The sequence below is a fragment of the Choristoneura fumiferana genome, chromosome 21 (assembly GCF_025370935.1).
Source record: "Choristoneura fumiferana chromosome 21, NRCan_CFum_1, whole genome shotgun sequence".
Classification (NCBI taxonomy): Eukaryota; Metazoa; Arthropoda; class Insecta; order Lepidoptera; family Tortricidae; genus Choristoneura; species Choristoneura fumiferana.
This window is the reverse complement of record NC_133492.1, coordinates 4,137,164-4,160,085: the sequence shown is the minus strand read 5'-3', so window position 1 is coordinate 4,160,085 and position 22,922 is coordinate 4,137,164. Positions and strand designations below refer to the sequence as shown.

General features: G+C 37.2%; 1 protein-coding gene across 10 annotated transcripts in view; it reads left to right on the top strand.

Annotated features, from left to right (window-relative positions):
• Positions 1-22,922, top strand: part of LOC141440061 (limbic system-associated membrane protein-like) — a 198,806-nt gene that overhangs the window by 25,373 nt on the left and 150,511 nt on the right. For all 10 annotated transcript variants that reach the window (XR_012452659.1, XM_074104541.1, XM_074104540.1 and 7 more), the window contains exons 4-5: positions 4,521-4,728; positions 20,649-20,822. Coding sequence is in view for 9 of the 10 variants with exons in the window: in XM_074104541.1 (XP_073960642.1) it covers positions 4,521-4,728; positions 20,649-20,822 (382 nt within the window). In the remaining variant the exon portion in view is untranslated. The remainder of the gene's footprint in view (positions 1-4,520; positions 4,729-20,648; positions 20,823-22,922) is intronic.

Below are 22,922 nucleotides of genomic sequence, written 5' to 3'. Positions count from 1 at the left end.
GCTACCCTTTGAAGCAGTGAAAGTAAAACTTTTAAGTCAACGCAATCAAAAAATACAGTCATTAAAGTGAGGCTCTGCTAACACTTGATATTTATAGGTACCTACTCATATTTGTAGGTAAGTATTAATATATCTGCCACAGCGGAGCGTGCAAAAATATCTGACACGTCCTTCCGGCGCTAGAAATAGAGTCGTATCAGATATTTATGCACGCTTGTTCTGTCAGATATTGGTGCTGGTGACTGTACCTAGCTGTTGCCCGCGACTCCATCTGCGTAGAATCCGCTTATCGTTATCCCGCGGGTATTATACATTTTTCCGGGATAAAAAGTAGCCTATGTCCTTACTCGAGACTCCATCTATCTCCGTACCAAATTTTGGTTAAGCGGTTGAAGCGTGAAAAGGTAACAGATAGACAGACACAGTAACTTTCACATTTTTATTATTATAGTAGGGATTATTAGGTAATTTGTGTTTTTTTAACTGAGTCATGATTTCGTTTTTCTTTTTATAACAATCCAAACCCGTCCAACTATTTCAGCGTGAAAGTGTAACAAACATAGGTATGTAGTGTATGTACACTACTACAAACTTTCGCATTTATAATATTAGCAAGAATTAGTAGGAACAGTACCTAGATAATATAAAAGTGCCACCAGAGTTGAGGTTACGTACACAGGAACATATCGTGTAATGACAGCGGGATTTTGACATTCACTCATTTATTTAATTAATTGTCCTGTTATGCAATCAGTTCTTCATGTAGCTGTGTGTAATCATTCACCTCAACTCTCGCACTACCTATATTAGGAATATGATTGTAGGCAGCGACACGCCTCTCCCAGTTCGTTAAATTTAAGCGAACCGTAGATATTCTAATCGATTCGTTCATCTTCGTATTAGCTTGTTAATGGCTCTTTTATTGAGCTTTCTGATGGCGGGAAGCCCAACTTAATAGTCATTTCTCTTAGCCCTGGCAGCTTGCCAGGGAGTGAACGGCAATTGATAAACGCGATGCCATTGATATCGCTAATTAATGTTCCTCATAGTGCAAGCATAAGCTGATCATATAAAGAGAACTTACGTTAAGTTTTTTTGGTAAGCTAGAAAACAGAAAGAAGACATTTATTCACATTCCTCAAATCACATCACACAAATACAACAAAATTTAAAAGTAAGAATAAACAACCAAAATAAAAGAAAACAAAAAAAAAACATAAAAATGCATACACGATTTTGTGCGACCCCGCAAAAGTGAAACGGCCGCAGACTCAGTATTATGCTGAGGTGTTAGACGCCTGCAGCGCTAATTTTCTGTTAGAACCGTCTGTGACTGAATGATACACAAATTATATACTAAAATTATGCATAGGTAAATAAAATTAACAAATAGAAATAGATTAAATTGTAAGTAATCAAGAAATAAATAGATTACAATAAATAATAAGTAAAAACAAGGGAAAAATTAGTTTCAAAAACAACAGGCTGGCGTATCCAAAGTGTGGTTAAGTGAAAAGAGGTGACCATCATCATCATATTTATCAGCCGTAAAATGTCCATTATAGTGATGGGCATAGGCCTCCGTCTTACATAATTATACCCCCAGTTGCTTCAGTTAGAAGCGGTCTGCATCCATCGAGAACCCGCGGTTTTAACGAGGTTATCCGTCCATCACGGTGTTGAACCTTCTACGCTGCGCTTGCCGATCTACTGTCTCCATTTGAGAACTTTTCGGCCTCAACAACCATCTCTTCTCCGTGCTCTATGGCTTGCCCATTGCTACTTCAGCGAGCTGATTCGCTTGGCTATGCTGTTATTTTATGTACCTCCTTATTTCAGATGACGTGACAACGCACTTAATAATTCATCACCATCATCATCATCACACCAATCGTATAACAATTTTACTAACAAGATGGACGGATGACCTGGTTAAAGCTGCAGGTTCACGGTGGATGCAGGCCGCTTCCAAACGAAGTAACTCCAGGTCTATGGGGGAGGCCTATATCAAACTCATAAGTTATTCACTTGGGAATGTTTAATAATTTTTTGAAAAATAACGCTTTGGACTTGGATGGCAAATGATTTCTGAAAATTAAATATTTTTATAATTAAACATCGTGAAATAATTATTCACACACATTAACTTAACCATTGACGTAGGGTTAGCATACCTTCCACTAAAAGGACAGACGACATCGCGAGATTTAGTAGGCAATAAATAATAATACCTAGCCTTTTTTGGCTACAGTTGAGTCTGCGTATTGCTAAAGCATTTATGAGCTGGGCAAGAGAAAGTGTATGCGGTTGAGGGCGAGAGAAGATGAGAACTAGATATCAAACATGACAAACTAAAAGCAAGACTGCTTTCGAACATACGCTACACTAACACCTGTGCTGCTTGCAAAATGACGTTCTCTGCAAAGAACTGCTACGTCAGCCACGCAAGGGCTAAACATATAAAGTTTTACAATACTTATTACACCCGCTATTTGAGAACAAACAATCGCATATTACACTTATGTCAGTTCTTTACGAGATTTAAACAGTAGTTCTACTCAAGGTCACTAAAGAACTACTTACTATAATCTATCCGTTCATCAAAGTATACAACGCACTCCAGCAAGTGAGATTTATCAACCATTAAAAACATTTTAGCACCGGCAAACCACCACTAACAGCAATGAAACAGTGATAATAACTGAGATCCTAATTTAGATTTTGATTAAAGGTCCTAAGGGCGGAGAACAGACCCTAAGCCATTATAGAAAGTTAGTTTTCTAAAGTGACTTGACCTAGAATAGAACAAATAAATCATCTAATGGAGGCCATTACACGTACGGTAGGTAATGTAAGGGGCATAACCGAAACTCCATAATTATGTTGTTGGAGCCTACCAAGGATTATTATTGCTAATGTCTAAGCCAACTAAATAGTGTAAACAGGTTTTGTTGGATTAACAATGAAAATTTTGCTGCATGCAGATAACTGGAAAAGGTCTAAATATCCAAATTACTATTACGCCCCGTAACGTATTTGCATTCCTGCACGTTTATTTGTAATTGAGTAATGTCTAAACAATATTCGAAAATCCTTTTTTTTTATTCGAATGGATGGCAAACGAGCAAGTGGGTCTCCTGATGGTAAGAGATCACCACCGCCCATAAACATCTGCAACACCAGGGGTATTGCAGATGAATTGCCAACCTAGAGGCCTATGATGGGATACCTTAAGTGCCAGTAATTTCACCGGCTGTCTTACTCTCCACGCCGAAACACAACAGTGCAAGCACTGCTGCTTCACGGCAGGATTAGCGAGCAAGATGGTGGTAGCAATCCGGGCGGACCTTCCACAAGGTCCTACTACCTGCAAAATCCTTTATTTATCCCTTGATCAATGATGCATCAGCAGCAGCAAAATATCAGGAGAATGAGTCACGATCTACTTACATCTATTTACGCTATTCTATACAATTATTAACCCCCGACGCAAAAAGAGGGGTGTTATAAGTTTTGTGACTAATTAAATTATTATAATCGTCGATTATTATTATTAACATTGGAAATTGTGGTTGACGATTAGATGAGGGCAATTTGCATTTTTGTTCTAACACAAAGTAATTTGACGATAATTCTCTCCTGTACAAATATGACTGCGCTAATTTTAGTTATTTCCATCGAAAGCCATGTTGAAAGGCAAGACGCAATTTACACCGCGAGCGGAGCGGCTCATTAATGACTTAGTTTAAGTTACAAGTCAACGCATGTAAAAAGAGCTCTGGGCGGTTAGTGGAGGGTATACGTTTGCGCATCACGCATGCATCACGTCAACTAACAAGCCAATAGCGTGACGGCCGTAAGTGCGCTCCTACGCCCCCTCCCGCGTCCCCCACTGCTCCGCCGCCAATTTGGTCCGTACTTAGCTCACTGCGCAGGTATATCGCCTGGAGCTCTTTTTACGTGCGCTGTTTTGTACATCAACCAACTTCATAGTGGTCCGGTGGAAAACGGGCTCGATTACAGTGCTTTGCGATAAAGATTGCACATCGGTCTTCGGAAAGGGACAATTGGCTGTTCACGACGATTTCCGAACACTGGCGACCGTCCATCAATCATCGTATTTATTAAATGACGTTTTATGTCAAATAAATACTGAACTTTTATGGACTCAATAAGTTTACGTCAAATTAATGACACGTAAACTACGGATATCTATAGAGAGCTGTTACAACTACTAGAAAAAGTATAGTTCCCTCTTTTTCCTGAAGATGCCATCGTACAATTTAAAGTTTTGGGGGTTTCAACTACTCTTTATTATATATTTTAATCTAAATGCGTCCGTACTGTACTGCACCTGTACAACGACTGACAAACGTCACATAAGTAGTATGTGACAAAGCTCTACGAAGCAGAAATTAGCTGAGTCTCTTTTCAAATACCGTTGTACAATCTTTATGGCCGGTTACTGTACCTACCTGTTGTAAGTATCTTGGCATACTAAGTCCTTAACTTCTTCACAGGTCGGCTGGCTCCGGGCAGAAGACCAGACTGTTCTGACAATGCACGACCGAGCAGTCTTGGGCGCCAGATACTCCGTCAGCCGGGACTCTCCCCGCACCTGGCAGCTCAGGATCCGGCCACTGCGTGCTGAAGACCGCGGCTGCTACATGTGTCAGATCAACACGCAGCCCAGCATGAAATGGCAGATCGGCTGCATCGACGTCTTTGGTAAGTAACCTTGTGGTCATCATCAGCCGGAAGACGTCCACTGCTGAACAAAGAACCCACAATTTGCCAATTCCTGTTGCCTGCCAATCGTCCCGGTTCCCGCCACTCGAGGACTTTTCTGTTATCTGTTTTTGATGTGGCCCGCCCATTGCCACTTCCAATATTTTTCCAGCTACCTTGTGGTACAAAATAATAACGCAGTACGAATCAACGAACGGTACTTGCTCAGTATGCGCTCCACCTGGTGGGAGGCCTGCCAACGTGTCGTCTTACAGTTCGTGGTCGCCACTCGAGGACTTGTTCATAGACCTATCATAAGGTTATCTAGTTCTACGAGCGATGTGGCTTGCCTCCGCCATTCCAACTTGCATATTTTTCCAGCTACCTTGTGGTACAAAATGCCAAATAACCCTCCTTCGGGCATTCAACGAGGGGTACCTATAACATCTGGTAGCATAGAGAACGATAGTATTGCTCTGATAATGGACCTGTAATTGAGCTCGAAACGCGTCAGTGTAGTGTTGTGATTGTTGGGTTTTTGTGATAAGTGTGAGTTCTTACAGTGTGGAGGTGTAGGAGCTGTATGAAAACACATTTGTTGCATAGACGTGGCTATCATAAGGTCTTATTGTTCTTAGTTCATTAAATAAGGGGTCATTTAAATTTAAACAACTTCCTACCACTTGTATGAACATGTCGCTTAAATTGGCAGACAAATCTTATCGTTCTTACTGTTGTATGACATGCAAACGATACTCAACTTTATGCTAGTAAGGTGACCCGGGGCTATAGTAGCTGGGGGGATATTGTAACTGAGCCGTCTGATGGCGTCCTTACGACGCCATGTTCATGTATGTTGTGTGAATGTTCTTATCGGCCATGTTACGTTGTGGTCGACAGAAGACTGTCTTCACACAACATACATGAACATGGCGTCGTAAGGACGCCATCAGACGGCTCATATACAATATCCCCCCCAGCTACAATAGGCCCGGGTCACCTTATACCATATTATTATGTTTGGTTGATGGTATACCTAACCCAAAGTTAGAAAAATAAGGTCAGATGTTTCATAAAAGAATAACACCAGACTACCTCCGCATTTAACGACCGCGTAGTCATTGTTTATATCAATACCAAAGTTTGATCGTTAGCTGATTGTGATTAGTTCCCTGAATATGAAAAAGAGAGGTATAAGCATAATAAAGTACACACTAATGAACCAAACAAAAACAGAAACAAGACGAAGCTTAATAAAACTTTTCACTTAATAAACATACAAAATATACACACACACAACACACAAACATCACGCCAGTATTCCCAAATGGGGTAGGCGGAGCACACGAAACGTTACCGCTTCGAAGCCACTTTTGGTAATTTTAGGTTTTAAGTTTGACAAAAACGGTACAATAGTGACAGATTGCTAGCCTGTCGCCTACTACGGTATACCTTAACCTATATTCTCAGTCGCCTCTTACGACATCCACGGAAGAATTGGAGAGATGTACTTCTAACCCGACACCACACGGGCCAAATACAAATGCAAAATGTAACCAAAGTAAAATTCTGTCTAATACACTAACTCAAACAAAGCCTTTTTAATCCTTTCTTGAAAAAAAAAATGCAAGACTAAGAGCTAGTCAATAATCTTATTCGTTCTTTCTTTACCACTTAACGAGACTGACACCAAATTATTCCACTACTGACTTGCAAAGTCGTCTGTCATGCAAATTGGTTTCTTGCAGCTATCTGTCGTATTGAAATCTTTTTGGTACCCTTTGTCGAGCAATTTAACAGAAATAGCACTTGTAATTGATAAGACAGAGTTGAGTTTCCTATAGCTTTGAACTATAGCTTACTAGGGCGATTATTCGGGCGTTTCAACCGCCAAATTTTACTGGTCACATTTTTTACGAATTGGCTGTAGATTTGATTTCGTTTTCGATTATTTGTTAGTTCCTGTATTTCTACCAGACAACTAAAAACTGTATCAGAATATTCGGCCATTTTTACAGAAAGGTGTCCAGAGAAATGAGACGGTTGAAACATCGCCCACTATACTAACCGTTTTCCTACGTTTGCGCAACAAATGTGTATTGCGCAGAAATCTACTATCCATTTTTGTATAAACCAATATTATGTCCCACAGACATAATTAAGCGCTCGGTTATTTTATGCGATAAACAACCGAGCGCTTAACCATAAACACTGTCAAAAAATAATCCCAAATATTTCACAAGATGTCTTGGTTAGTTTGATAAAACACTCCTCTAAAAGTTTTCCAATAGGTAATGTAGAATTGACAAAGAAAAGAGTACACCTCCGTGACCAACATTTACTAATAACTGATGGACTAATACCTACAATCATTTATTTGTTACAAAATATTAAAATTACAATACAAACATAATTAACAATGAAATAATATAATAAAAAATATGTGAAAACAAGAATTAAAATCACACTAACTACACAACACAACCCACACACACACTATTATGTACTAATTAAAACTTTCATGTCATTTACTCATTGCAACCATGGTATTACCCTATTACCTTCACGTTTGGATAGTAACATTCGCAAACCAAACTCAAGTCTTGAGGCCAATAAAAGATACTAACGGCCCATTCCAATCAACCTTGTCGAGACAAGTCGGCGACTTACGATCCCGAAATCTCACCGCACCCTTTTATTTTCCATTCTGGTTTCTAGGGCAAGACACTGATCGATAGAACGTTGAGGTGAGGTTCAGTACTATACCCATTTAAATTTGTAAGCACTTACACACGGTCGAAGACATTTTTGTGGCGGCATAAACTGTAGAGTAGGACTTTTTAGTAACATTTTGACTTAGTTATTTTGGCTAAGAAATGTCGTCTCTACCTTATGTATGATATTCATGCTATCTGCCTCCTACCTCCTGTTTAAATCCTACGTATTTGTAATAGTTGGAACTCGATAGTCTCTACAATTTCCTACGTTGATGAGGCTCAGAGTCACGCAACGAGCTATGGAGAATGCTATGCTCAGAGTTTCTTTGCGCGATTAAATCCAGAATACGGAATTTTGCCAAAACCAATACTCGTAGCTAGAAGTGCTCTAACGGCAACGGCGATGGTCGCCACTCAAGGACTCTTCTCCCTTATCTGTTATTTGTTCTTCGAGAGTTGTGGCTTGATCATTGCCATTTAAACTTTCAATTTCTTCCGGAGGACGAAACATTGGCAGGCCTCTCATTAGATGGACTGAAGACATGATGAGAGGTTGGTGGATGAGTTGTTGCTATTTGCTGCGTTTTAAGGAAGAGGTATTTATTCAGCAGTGGACGTCTTTGATGATAATAACGATAGTTTGACTTTGCTAAGTAGGTACTCAAATCTATTATAGAGGATTTTCATTACAATATTTGATTCAAAAGTACATAGTCACACATTTAACACGGTGCACTTTGATAGCGTATGGAAATATTTGGAAATATTTGTAAACAATCTTGAAAAACATTTACAGGAGTATTAAGTTAAACTAATAATCCGACCACTTGCTGTAATATTCAGCAGTAATTTTAAAGCCTGCATAGAGTTAATAATTACCCTTCAATTATTGGTTTAACGTAATACGGCTTACGAAAATGGACCAGCAAATACGAAATATCCCGAGTGTATGAGTTAAACCAACGTTTAACAGCGGCCATGTGTAAACTGCAGTTCACCATGATGAGTATTTGATTGCCAACGCGTGAAGCGTGTTTTACATTGTAGCCAGAGCAATTCAGAGGTTTATTGTTGACACATTTATAGTGTGTGAAGGAAGTTACTTTTTTGTTTTAATTTCGTATTCAAAAGGGTGAAATCGTGATCTTTGCTTTATATTGCAGCCAACAACGAACGAAAAAAAGGTTACGGTAATATTATTAAAGCACGACGTTCGATCAAAAAACGTCATCTGATTGCAGTCGCAATTTATTCTTGTTTAAAGTTAAAATATTATCATAGGGGAACACATTTCCGATAATAATAAGTACCAATGCCATACTTATGTAAAGATCTTTGTCTATTTTTACGCCAAATTAAATCTAAATGTGTTCAACCGTTGATTAAGTAAAACCATTCAAACATCTTTACAAACTTCCTCACATTATAATATAAGTAGATAAGTAGAATCTACGAGAATCGAATGTTTACATGTGGCAGTGAAGTGTTAGGTCTACACACTTCCATAATATATTTATGAGATAAGTGTCACTTCGAAGCAGAAGGGCTAAATGTATGCTGGCCTCAGCTGGTACCCACTAAACGAGGTGAGGGAGCTGTTAATAAATTAGTGCCACAAAATGGATGGCTTTGGTTGGAATACTTGCGATGGATGTTTCGAAGAAACAAGAAAATTGTAGTAAATTTCCGAGTAGAGGTGACATCATAATTAGATTATAATACAATCCCAGGAGTTTAACAACAGAAAAAGTTCAGTTTCGTTTTTCACATACTTTTGTTTACCTTGCACCGTTAATTATTGACTTGAAATTTGGTAAACACATGCAAATTGGATGACAGTACAAGTAGAGTCAAGAAAATGTACAGTCAGCAAAACAGCTTGTATTAAAAATGTTTTTTTTAACGTTAAACTTTTTTTAACTGAAACTTATTACAAGTTTTTATTTAACTTGCCCTGTTTGTTGTTGGTCAAATCTTGCAAGTTAATTTTGACCTACTTCCAGTGGTCGGATTGACTTCAAATTTAGTAAACACATATAAATTGGATGACAATACAAGTACAGTCAGCAAATAGCTTGTACTTATTCAAAATGATTTTTCAACAGATGTTCGTCTATACTTTATTTGTCAGTATTTAGTAGCTTAATTTTGAAATAAATCTATGATAAAAAAAAGCGCAACCATCAGTTATATGTTTAAGTAAATATTATACGTTCTACTCATTGACCCGTAAGCTAAAGTCTTGTAAGAAACCTATATTAATGACAGCCGTCTTAGAAGCCTTATCACTTTCTTCGACAATGTCCTACTTAACCAAGACTTAAACTAGGATTAGCTAACTAAGGAACAATTTGGCGATAAGCACTCAATGCGCAGACTCAGCTGATGGTTATGGGTTGTCTTTTTTTTTCTAAAATATAGGAGCATATATTCTATTTGTTCTAACATGATTCAAATGACAGATGCCAAACTGACGGAACTAGAGTCCCTCCTACTGTTACGCAAACTATCGATACTTTTGCATATACCTAGTGCTAAAAGTGGCAATAGAATTAAGTATTTGTTGGTTTAAAAGTTACGCTATCTAACTGAAAGTCTTATTTGAATTTTAAAATATAATTTATTCAACACTTAGAGTGTCACTTTCCGACTCTGACGAAGAATCGTGCAAATTAATAATGAGTTCGTTTATTTTACCGTTTTTATTTTTACCGATAACTCTTACCTCTAGCAATTGCGGCCTATTGAAACAACATTGTAAGGGCGTTCATTAAAGAAAGTACCTAAGTTAATATAACACAGTGCCTACGCAGTAACTTAAAAATTTGTTGGCAAATTCGAGTTCAAACATTCGAACAATCAGAAGTTTTAATGTGATTTCATTTTTTCAAGCATTATATCACTGTTGGAAAAAAAAATTAGTTACCGCCTCACAAAGTTACATAATCATCATGTGTCATTTGAATCATCTTAGAACGAATAGAGTATAGTCTAGATTGACTCCATCATTTACACCCGAAGCCTTGAAATTGGAACCAGAAAGCTGAAATTTTACATGGAGGTTGCTTTTGATGTTGAAACACAGGAGCAAGGCTTTTATTCGGTGAAGGAGTATACGGAATTTAAACAGGCTTAATGAATATTCCAAATTAGTGATTTCAAATGCGTAGTTCTGACATTGACTGAAATAATTTTAAGTAGATTTATCTTGACATGTACAATTATGGTATTAATATTATAATCTTGTCTGAACGCTTTATAATTTTATTTTAATTAATAGAGTATTAGTCGCTGGTTTATGTTCGGCTCGAAGCACCAAATAAAATTTTCGCTAGATGATCTAAGCGCCATGTTGTTTAACTTGCAAGAAAATAATTTAATGTTCTATTTTTTGGATAAAAAAATAATTAAAAAATTACAATACTATACAACAACTTAGTGAAAACCACAATGATAGTAATTTGGAAAATGGTGTTCAGCTCAAAATGCATCAAACCAGTTATTTTTAGAGAAAAGTATAACGGTTAAACTTCATGCGATGAATGAAATAGTTGACAGTCACTGCTTTAAGCACTCTATTTATTTGGACAATACAAACAGACGGCATCACAAATATCTATCACTTAAAATTGATCAATGAGTGGTGAAACAAACCTCAAGAATTAAAAAAAAAAAAACAGTCCTTAGGTTTATTATAAAAGTCCTTAAATTAGTTTCACATTGAGATCAACTAGCCTTTGAGCTGTTGATTTATAATAATTATGGCACCTAATACATTTAAATTGATAATTTTCGCAAAAGGAAAAACTAACGCTGTTGGTTTAGATTAGGTCAGGTTATTTTGGAATCAAAACATAAAGAAAAATAAAAGCATTTAAATGGTATATTTTATGTATCGAGGATCAGTGTATCAATATTACTTATATTGAATGTCTCAGTTACATATAAAATATTGCCAGCAGTTTCATTAATATTTTGATTGAACAGTTAAAATTTTTAGTTGAAACTCAGTGTATAATTATGATCAAACGAAAAATGTGCTGTGTATTTATAATGTATAATATTATAAAGGATTTTAAGAAAGAGGATGGTTAAGAATAACTTTCCCTACTCATAATTCTAAATAGTACATTGTGCATTAAGGGGCGTAAGTAGGGGATTACTAATGTGAGTCTATTAGAATTTTCATCACATTGCGAGGAGGAAAAAAATGCAAAAAATGAATTTATTTTGTGTCTAAACACTTCGGCAAACACAGCTCGGCAAAAGAAAGACGCTAAAAAAACAAATGAATAAAATAATGGCTACCCGCCAATACAGGAGGCTACACCAAAATTCGAAAATCGAAGTTCGTATCGTACCGCGTCCCTCTCACTCTCGTATTAAATAATATTTGCGTCAGCAAAACGATACGAACTTCTATTTTTAACCGACTTCAAAAAATGAGGAGGTTATCAATTCGGTTGTATTTTTTATGTTTGTTACCTTAGAACTTCGTCATTTATGAACAGTCACTTATTTTTAAAACTAAAGTCATAGCTCCCTTGAGAAGAAAAATTATACGTAAATCCATAATTCCCGCGGGAACAATTGAGGCCATTGACATTTAGTGTACGAGCAAGTGTGATGAACACTTGCTTGTCGATGATGTTATTCCATGACTGTATACTAAAGGACAATGGCCTAAATTATTCCACACCGGGAGATGAATTTACGTACTTACAGTTTTTCTTCTCTAGGGAGGAAAAGTTTAGTTTAAAATTTACAAACAAATTAGTAGGTAGGCCGCCTATTGCTTTCGTTGTAATTTTCTCTCTGTGTATCTGTTTTATGTATTGTTTACTATTTTGTATTGTATTGTATTGTATTTTAGGTACGTCATTTTAGACCAGAGGTTTCAATTCAGCCTATGTTGTACTATTTATATCTTTAAAACTTAGTTATAATCCAATTTTTGCACCACAAACTTTATCTACGCGTCATGAAACTTTGTTATTTTTATATTTTAGTTTAGGTATATCAAATTGTTTTGCAATAATTTTAGAATATATTCTTTTAGTATGTTGGCAGAATCTGCCCGTATTACCATTCGAATTCTCATCTATGGTAGACGACTTGAAAAAGTGACAATCAGGGGGCTACTACGAAATTTGAAAATCGAAGTTCGTATCGTATCGCTGACGCTAATATTATTTAATAGAGGAGTAAGAGGGACGACACAATACGGGCTTCGATTTTCGAATTTCGTATTAGCCTCCCGTATTGACGGTTAGCCATTATTCATTTTTATTCAGTTGTTTTCTTAGCGTCTTTCTTTTGCCAAGCTGTGAAGTGTTTAGATACTAAATATTTTTATTTTTTGCATTTTTTTCCTCGTAATGTGATGAAAATCATTGTGTGTATCACGGACTGTAAGGGGATGACTAACTCGTTAGTAATCCCCGTCTTACGCCCCTTAAAGCACAATGTACTATTAATACGAGCATGCCAGTTGTAAAAAAAGTAGCGCTTGTTCCCGGCACGAAATTCTATTTACACTGTAGCCACTAATAAAAATGACAAGCCCTCAAAGCTTAAACAGAATTCTAATTTCAAAAATGACACGCCAAACTTTTTTTATTGCAAACCAAGTTGCCAGCAACTTATGGCGAAAATCTGAAAGTCCGTTCAGAAACTAACTCGACTGAGTTTAGTAATTTTGTAGTCCTGCCGATATTTGCATGGCACGGGCCCGATTTCTTTTCCAATTTCGAAGTTGTTCAGTTCTTTATTGAGGCTGGGTGTCACTCGGTGCGACAAGCGGCCTGTTAGAGGAGTTTGTAACGTTTCCGAACGGAAACTGTATTTATTGAGGCGGATTGAGGTTGAGTGGAATGCTTACTTTATGTTGTGTTCTCGATTGTTCTAAGTGAAGTTGGAGACTTTGGCGGTAATAGCGACCATGATTGTGTAAGCTTTGGACGGGACTTTAATTTGAAATTAGTTTCTTGTGTTTCCACATAAAATAATATTTGAAGCGTAAATAATATAGCGTGAAAAGTACAATTCAATGATAACCATATCATTAATAATAAGTACCTACATCAAATTCGAAAGTAACTCTGTATGTATGTCTTTCTGTTACTTCTTCCCACTTAAAGCGCTAAACTGATTTAAGTAAACGAAATTTAGTAGAAGGTAGTTTGAACTCTGGGAAAGACACAGGATAGTTTTCATCGTTTTCATCCTGAAAAATTGTTTAGTTGCGACGAGATAGCGGTTACCAAATTTTTGCAGATGGCTAATGCTAGGGCCACTTCGCTTTATCGCGATGTGTGTAGCCGAATATTCGCGAATACTTCGGCACTTCGGGCGAAGCCGCAGACACTTCGCCCCACTGTCGGTAAACTCGCGCACATCAAAGGGTTTCTTTATCTATCGATATTTCTTTATTTGCAATGTGGCCATGCACAATGTTGTAGGCCGAAGACGAAGTTTTATCGCAATAGTTTTTATCGCGACCCTACCATAATAAATTGTGTGCCTGGACATTTCTCAATTTTTTATCATAGTCATTTCCATGGATGTCAGTACCATGAATGTAATTACGCTTTCTAATATTTTTAGAGAAAGTGCTAATGTTATGATGGATTCAGAAATTAAAAACCGGCCAAGAGCGTGTCGGACACGGTAGTACACGGTAGTAGGATTCCGTAGCCATTACGAAAAAAATAAGTAATAATTTTCTAAGGATTTCGTATTTTATACGGAATCTTCCAAGTTTAGGTATATTTTATACCTTAGGCTGCTATTTACTCATAAACTACTAATAATTCTCAAGCAAACTTAGCCGCTATAGTTTTTCTTGAAAGTTTGATATATTTACTACCATCCTGATTTTTTTTTAAATTTTCCACCCACCGGTTTAGATTTTAGAGGGGGGGGGGACGCTCGATTTTAATGAAAATTTGCACTTTAAAGTTGAATATTTCGCAAACAAATCACTGAATCGAAAAATCGTCTTATCAAACCCCTAATGGTTTTAAAATACCAATCCAACGACATCCCTACTTTACGTCTATGGGAGGTACCCTAAAAAAATGTTTTTTTGAATTTTTTTATACCATTTTGTCGGCATAATTTACATATATATCCGTGCAAAATTACAGCTTTCTAGCATTGATAATCTCTGAGCAAAGCCGCGGACGGACAGACAGACAGACAGACATTTTTGCCATTTTGGCTCCGGAACCCTAAAAATTAAATGTGATCTCATCATAACATTAACGTTTTTTTGGAATATTAAAAAAAATACATTCATTAGTAGCAGTGAGAAGCCGTGGTGGCCGAGTGGTTTGACCTATGGCCTCTCAAGCAGAGGATCGCGGGTTCAAACCTCGGCTCGCACCTCTGAGTTTTTCGAAATTCATGTGCGGAATTACATTTGAAATTTACCACGAGCTTTGCGGTGAAGGAAAACATCGTGAGGAAACCTGCACAAACCTGCGAAGCAATTCAACGGTGTGTGTGAAGTTCCCAATCCGCACTGGGCCCGCGTTGGATCTAGTGCCCAAGCCCTCTCATTCTGAGAGGAGGCCTGTGCCCCGCAGTGGGACGTATATAGGCTGGGATGATGATGAAGTAGCAGTAACATCCACAAAGTGGCTGTATGCACAAAAATGACAAATACCCGTCTACCTAGACTACGGTACAACTTTTGAGAATTCCCATGGGAATAGAGTAATATCTGAGGATTTCAATAGAAATGCCGCGTCTAACGGCAAAGCTGCGGACAAAACTAATAATTTTATAATAAAAATAAAGCACTCTTATCCCTGATTATCAGGTTATGGGGAAAATGAAAAAACTACGTAAGTACTCACTCAACTCGCATTCATAAGACTGGCGACATTTTTTCGATACCTCCTACGTATACTGGTACAAGTGACAAATTTCTGATTTTTAGTTTTTGCCAATTTTGTGATTAATATTTCCTTATTTACCTACCACAAAAAATTTGCACGGATATTCCTATTAGTTTTGGAAATAAAGTGACGTATATGAATGCATCTAACACCGTTTTGCAAATCGGTACAACGTATACTGAGGCAACCGACATGCACCACTATACGCGGCACCGATATTGTCGTGGGGCCGGGGAAGTCCAGTGTAACTGGCAGTTGCCTCAGTGTACGCGCTAGCCGTCGCTGCGTGCGGACCGTTTAAACTGTTCTACGAACACATAATTTGATAGTATATATAAAAAAAACATGTTTTGGTCTGACAATTGCGGAGGGCAAGACCACAATAGCCGTATTTCTCATAGACAGTCATGGAAACTAAATCCAATGTGAAACCTTTTCGTGATCTATTTCGCTATGATTTCTTTGGCAAATGTATGGGATGTCAACATAACATTGGTAGTACAACGGTTCCACCCCAGTACCAGTACGTGATTCAGTTTCCTCGGCTAAACCTACATGTACGCGTGCTAGAAATATAACATTGCAGTATTACATTGCATTCTGGTAGTTGAGCATCCCCAAAAAGAAGACGAAGGCATGCATGCCTTAATTAAAATGAGAACAGTAAATTTCAATATACCTACAGGTTGATAAAAAAAATCCTGTACTATACTGTAACCCAAATTAGGGCTACTGATTACTAATACGATATAAGTGGGAAAACATCGAAATTAGAAAGTCTTCTTGCGACTCCACTTCCATGCAAAACTTTTTTTTTTTCGGATCATATTAGTAATTAGTAGCCCTAATGTGGTTTAAAGTATAGTACAGGTTTTTAATAACCCCCTATACACATTTTTTTATACACACCTAAGAAATGGTACCTGGCTATGTATATGACGAAAACGGGTAAACCGTATGAAGTTATAGAAGTTTCCCAAGACTCGGAAACAGACACAAAATTTAAATCTGTTGTCAAGAAGACATTAATATATAAGGCGTATTATTAAAATTAATGATTATATCATGGATAGGGAAATTTGGAAATAATTCCGATCCGCATTGGCGAGTGCTTACTCCAAATAGCGAATTGAGAACTGTTTTAAATATGTAGTTGTGCTAAATACTTGTGATGTATAGATATCACTAAAATCTGATTGTAAATCTGTTTTCAAAATATACCTAGGTTTATTGCCAGACTCTTCTCAACAGAGGTTTTTTCGAACCGGTGGTAGATTTTTTTGACATTCATAAGTGCTTGTTACAATCTAAATTGAATAAAGATATTTTGACTTTGACTCAATATTTCATGTCAAAGCTTGGCTTAAGCAAAGTGCTAATCAGACTCGCGCACGAAGGGTTCCATACCATCTATACAACTTCATTAGGATTAGCAAAAAAATGGCAAAAAAATTACATTTGTTGTATGGGGGCCCCCTTAAATATTTATTCTGTTCTATTTTTTGTTATATATATATTATATCGACTACAGTTATACATAATCTGTGAAAATTTCAACTGTCTAACTATCATGGTTCATGAGATACAGCCTGGTGACAGACGGACGGACAGCGAAGTAGTATATAGAAGTAGGGTTTCCGTTTATACCTACCCTTTGGGTACGGAACCCTGAAGAGGCACAAAAAGCTAAACCGTTATGTGGATACAAATGGGTGCGATGTGATATATGTATCACATGAGGAACCTTTCACAATAAAATACGAGTACACATTTGAACAGGAATACGAATCCATTGAATGTGCTTCCATTAATTTAAAGCACTTAATACAATTACTTTTCTTAATAAAACCATTTATATTTCAAGTGAGGTTTTTTATAAAGGTATATTTCTGTATTTTGTATAGCACGTTTTAAACATTACTAGCGGTATATTGGTACAAGTGGGATGCTAATGTTAGCGTATATTGATGCAAGTGATAAAAACGTTTATAAATCAATAGATGAAGGTAAAAGAGCATCTGTTTTATTGTTCATTGCAAGCCATATAAGTATTTCATCTAAAAATTCATATACAATATAAAAATATCGTTAGATCAGTAATCTACGCATTACGCCGTATACTGGAGCAAGTGGTAATTAGCTCAGTATACCGCACAACTACAAGATGTAAAATACGCGTATAGTAGTGTATCTGCAATTTTCTCAAAAACTAAAAGAAATTTCAAAATTCCATGAATACAGGTAGAAAGCAAATATTTTCTTCGGAACCAATGCAAAATTTTGAAAAGTTATATCATCAAATGAGAAAGTTACAGGTTTTGGAACCTTTGAACAGCTCTCCTGTAAATTTATGATTATGCACTTGTACCAGTATACGTAGGAGGTGTCGTTTTTTTCTCTAGCAGCAACCCTCCGTTTCAAAAAAAGAACAACTTGCTCTCCATAATTCATATTTCTTCTTTCATTTCATCGCTTTGACATATTTCTGAGGACGAATGAAATAAAGTAATAGAGAAAGTTTGCGGTTTCGCCCCAGAATAGTGGAAGTTTTGTTATAAAGATAAAGTACTTTACATCGGATATGAAAACTTTTACAAGGGAGGAAATTCTTAGTTACTGGTTACAGCTAACGTTACGAGTGAACTAAAATATAAAATCCAATATCCATATCCATACCAATATTATAAATGCGAAAGTGTGTGTGTATGTTTGTCCGTCTTTCACGTCAAAATGGAGCAACGGATCGATATGACTTTTAGCGTAGAGAGTATGGCCCAGAGAGTGACATAGGCTACTTTTTATCCCGGAAAAATGCACGGTTCAAGACGGAACAGCGCGGGATAACCGAATTCTACGCGGGCGAAGCCGCGGGCAAAGGCTAGTCATTAATATAAAATCCTGCTGATATTCTGTCCTTCTATCAGCGTTTCCATACGGCGCGGAAATGTGAACTGAACAGCCAAATTCATCCAAATCTATTCTACAGCTTAACCATGAGATTCTGTTACAATTTCCAGGTCGTCTAGTAGAAGTAGAAGCAGAAGTATATGATGTAAAATTCTACAGCCCGTTCTTAAAAAATGTGATACGAAAATTAAGGCTGTTAAAATGCTCGAATTATGATCCGAAAACATTTTCATTTCAAAGCGCCTCTCTAACCTCAATTACATTCAGGTTAAAGCGGCCACATTAAGTAACACTTAACTGTCAACAGGGATAATTCGAAACTCCCCGTAAATCCCGCATGATAGATTGACACATTTGATCCCAGCCGTGTTTTCAAATATACCTAAATAAAACGTTGATCTATGGATCGTGGATCAAAGGGTTGATGGGAGCCATTTTTGATTGGCAGTTGGCACGCATGAGGATAATGTTGACACGAAGCGTCAAAGGGATCAATAGGTTGTTCGCTGAAAAGATTTAAAAGAAAATTGGATGGTATACTTTAGATGTTGGTATTTTGTTATCATTGGTTTTTTTGAACGCGTGTGTAATTGCTTTCTTTTTAGGATTCTCTAGCTCAATTATCGGAAATGAAAGCTTTGAAAATACTATATTGGGTGTTTCTTCTTAAAATTATAGTTTTTTTAAGTTCGAATCGAAACTCCAAAACGGAATTCCGAGTGTACGTGGCGGCCCTAAATCAGGATTATTTATTTCGGGCAAGTTATTTTTTTAACTGACGTGAGATTGAACTTATATCACCTAATAATCGTAAGTGCAGAAGGGGCTGACAATAAAATATACTGGACATAAAAGATACCATCAGCGTTCTTACTTTTATTTCACTGCTAGAATATTTGAATAAATGCTTTAACAAGCAAGCAGTAGGTAAATATTGTGCTAAATTCACGTTTTTCTCCGCGATCATGAAGACTGAAGCTTAGAAATACGTAGTACACAAGAAAACTGCGTGGAGCGTGAAATGTCGGTCCCAATCTCAAATGCAAATGGTGCCCGGGCCAAACGTAAACGGTTAAAGTAAAAAAGTTTCCATGTTACCCGACTAGGGGACTGTAAATCACAACAATATTGTAGAAATTTACTTTTTCCTCCAAATTTACTTTTTCCCGTGTGTTTCGCCAAGTTTGCGCGTTAAAAAATTGGCACTCTTTGCGGACGGTTAAACGGTTTTTGCTCCTTTATGGCGTCTCTCTGGTTTCGATGCGGTGAAGTTTGGCTTTTGGGTGCATGAATAAAAGCTACACGAGTTTTTTCACTTCGAATAAAGTTTCTCTTGAGGGATTCGAGGTAATCATTCAAAAGGTGTACTTTGCCTTGAAAATCTCAAAAGTACAAGTTCGGGATTAAACAAATTTGATCAGTCTTGGTAAAAAGGGTCGGTATTCAAACTCACACTTTGACTTTTGAGTTTTTTGAAATTTTTTAATGAAATTATTGTTTGAAAATTAACCATGAAATTTGTAAGGTGAACCCAAAGTTGGCTTAGGTTTTAAGGTTAAGCCAAATTTACTCTTTTTATCATCAATTGGATGTTTAAGGTGGATCGGAATGCCAAGCGCATATATGACACACGACGGCGACGGTGCTAGTGCTAGTGGGCATAGTCTCATACTCTTCGATACTTTTACTATTGATTTCACCAGTTCTTATAATCAAATTATCTAATTGTTTTTGTTGGGTATCTAAAGTCTATCTATGTATGTATCTATCTATTTAAATATGGGTCAATCAACTTTATAGTGTTACTAGTTTTTGCCCGCGGCTCCGCTCGCGTGGATTTCGGTTATCGCGCGCTATTCCCTCGGGAACTATGCATTTTTATAGGATAAAAAGTAGCCTATGTCATTTTCTGGCCCATAAACTATCTCTTTGCCAAAAATCACGTCGATCCGTGGCTCCGTTTCGACGTGAAAGACGGACAAACATACACACATACACGCTTTTGCATTTATAATATTATAGTATGGATTACGCAATAATTACGCGTTCAGTTACGTGGGTGCACACTCACCGGGGTTCAGCTGAAAACCAGCGCTGCAGCTCTGGTTACAGGGCTTCGGCACATGCTGAGCTGAGTCCTTTTGGCATCACACTACAGCTCAATGTCTCTTTTTGTAACCCATAAAATCATACTTTTAATAGGTGACTCAGGAGAAGCAGGAGACGTTACCATGGCAACCAGCTACACTAAAAAGTTGATTGAACCAAATTTTTACCCCTTGATATTTATTTATCTCTCATTCTGAAAAGTACCCAACAATGAGTCGTATATAGGCTGTGATGATGATGAATGAAGGAAAATCAGATTCTTCTAAACATTTTCTTTCCACAGTACCTCCTGACATCGTGAGTGACGACACCTCAGGAGACGTCTCCGTCCAGGAGTTGGAGAATGCTACTCTCACGTGCAAGGCCACTGGACATCCTCCTCCCAAGATCACGTGGAGGAGGGAGGACCACGAGCCTATATTGCTGAAGAAGACGCTGTCCAGGGAGTTTGTTAAAGGTATAATGCTTGTTATGATATTGGTTTCCAAGCCTTTAGTAGGTGGGTTATTCGAGTAGATTATTCGAGCGTTCACCAAGCCGTGGCGGCTTAGTAAGCCGTGGTGGCCTAGTAAGCCGTGGTGGCCTAGTGGTTTGACCTATCGCCTCTCAAGCAGAGGGTCGTGGGTTCAAACCCCGGCTCGCACCTCTGAGTTTTTAGAAATTCATGTGCGGAATTACATTTGAAATTTACCACGAGCTTTGCGGTGAAGGAAAACATCGTGAGGAAACCTGCACAATCCAGCGAAGCAATTCAATGGTGCGTGTGAAGTTCCCAATCCGCACTGGGCCCGCGTGGGAACTATGGCCCAAGCCCTCTTGTTATGAGAGGAGGCCTGTGCCCAGCAGTGGGACGTATATAGGCTGGGATGGATTCGAGCGTTTCAACCGTCTCATTTCCGTAGTCGCATTTTTTAAGAATGGGCATGACATTTTCGATTATGTTTTTAGCCTGGTCATTCTACAGTCTTTTTGGAAATAATTCGATATAAAGCAAATTTTTCGTATTCGGTAATTTTAAGAACCTATATTTTCGAATCCACCAAAATTTGGTCCCGGAAGATGGTGAAAAAAATTACCCTAAAATAGGTGTTTTTTTTTTAGCTAAAATGTTATCAGTAAATTAATTGTCAAAATACCTATGTTTAAATAATTCAGTTTTTAGACCCGGAAACTGAATCCACCAATATATCCAACAGGAAATTAAAAAAAACACTAAGTGATTATTTTGTAATACGTCTAATTTCTATTAGGAAAAAAAAATTAAGATTTTTTAAGTCACATATTATCAAGAAATCGGATTTTAAATTATTATCATTTAAAATTCAACAATAGATATAATCAAAATAAATAAAAAGTCTCAAGGCACCTGAAAAAGACATACCTAAACCTTAGCTATACTTACCTTTTATGCCACTATCGTAACTTATTTTTTAATTTTCACTTTTGAAAATATGTAGCCTTTTTTAAGTTCCTTAAAAAAAAAGGGGATTTTACATATGTTACATACATAAATAAAACTAGTAAGTTATGAAGTAAATAGGCTTATAGCAATTTCGCCTGATTTTTACACAATTCATCATCATCATCATCATCCCAGCCTATATACGTCCCACTGCTGGGCACAGGCCTCCTCTCAGAACAAGAGGGCTTGGGCCATAGGTCTCACGCGGGCCCAGTGCGGATTGGGAACTTCACACAATTATTAAAGATCTTCTTTACACAATTATTAAAGATTATTTTTTATAAAATTTCACTGTCGCGGTGATAAATATTGGTGAACTATTGAAGAATATATTTGCAAATTACCAGACCTAATTTTTAATGAAAAAAAAAACTAATTTGAATTAATTTTGATTTTACTTAGAGCGAAGTGTTAGTGTTAGGTGACGTGGGGTATTTAGACATCCTGTAATAGTATAATAGTACAGGACTATAATCTCTCTCTCTCTCTCTCTCTCTCTCTCTTTAATAAAATGCCTGGTCGACCGAGCTACGCTCGGGCTATAACTCGGTACCAAGCGTTTTCCCAGAGATAAGACCAAGCTAGATCGATTTGTCATCCCCAAAAACCCCCTGCATACCAAATTTCATCGAAATCGTTGGAGCCGTTTCCGAGATCGCCGAAATATATGTATATGTATTTAAATATATTTTGCTCGTTTTAAGGTATTAAATTAGATAAAGTAAATACTATCATTATGACCAGCAGAATACGTGCACTCTCAAACATTCTTGTGGAACAAGTGCCTTAGAACGGAGATCCGTTTTGAATCTTTTACATTTGTGTAACGTTTTTGATTGTTTAAATAATTTAAATGAGCCAATACAACACAACACAGTACAACGTCTCTAATTTTTCTCTCTTCTCCTATTTATATTTTTACTGTGTTTTTGTTGTGATGTAGTGTGTTTTTGTTGTCAATAAATGTTGTGAGTTTGAGTTGTGTGAGTCAATACGTAATGTAATGTCAAACGGAACTAATGACACTAACGCCATCTAGCCACATTTGTTTGTCAAGAAACCCTCGTTAAAAAAATCTAATAATATCACCATCTG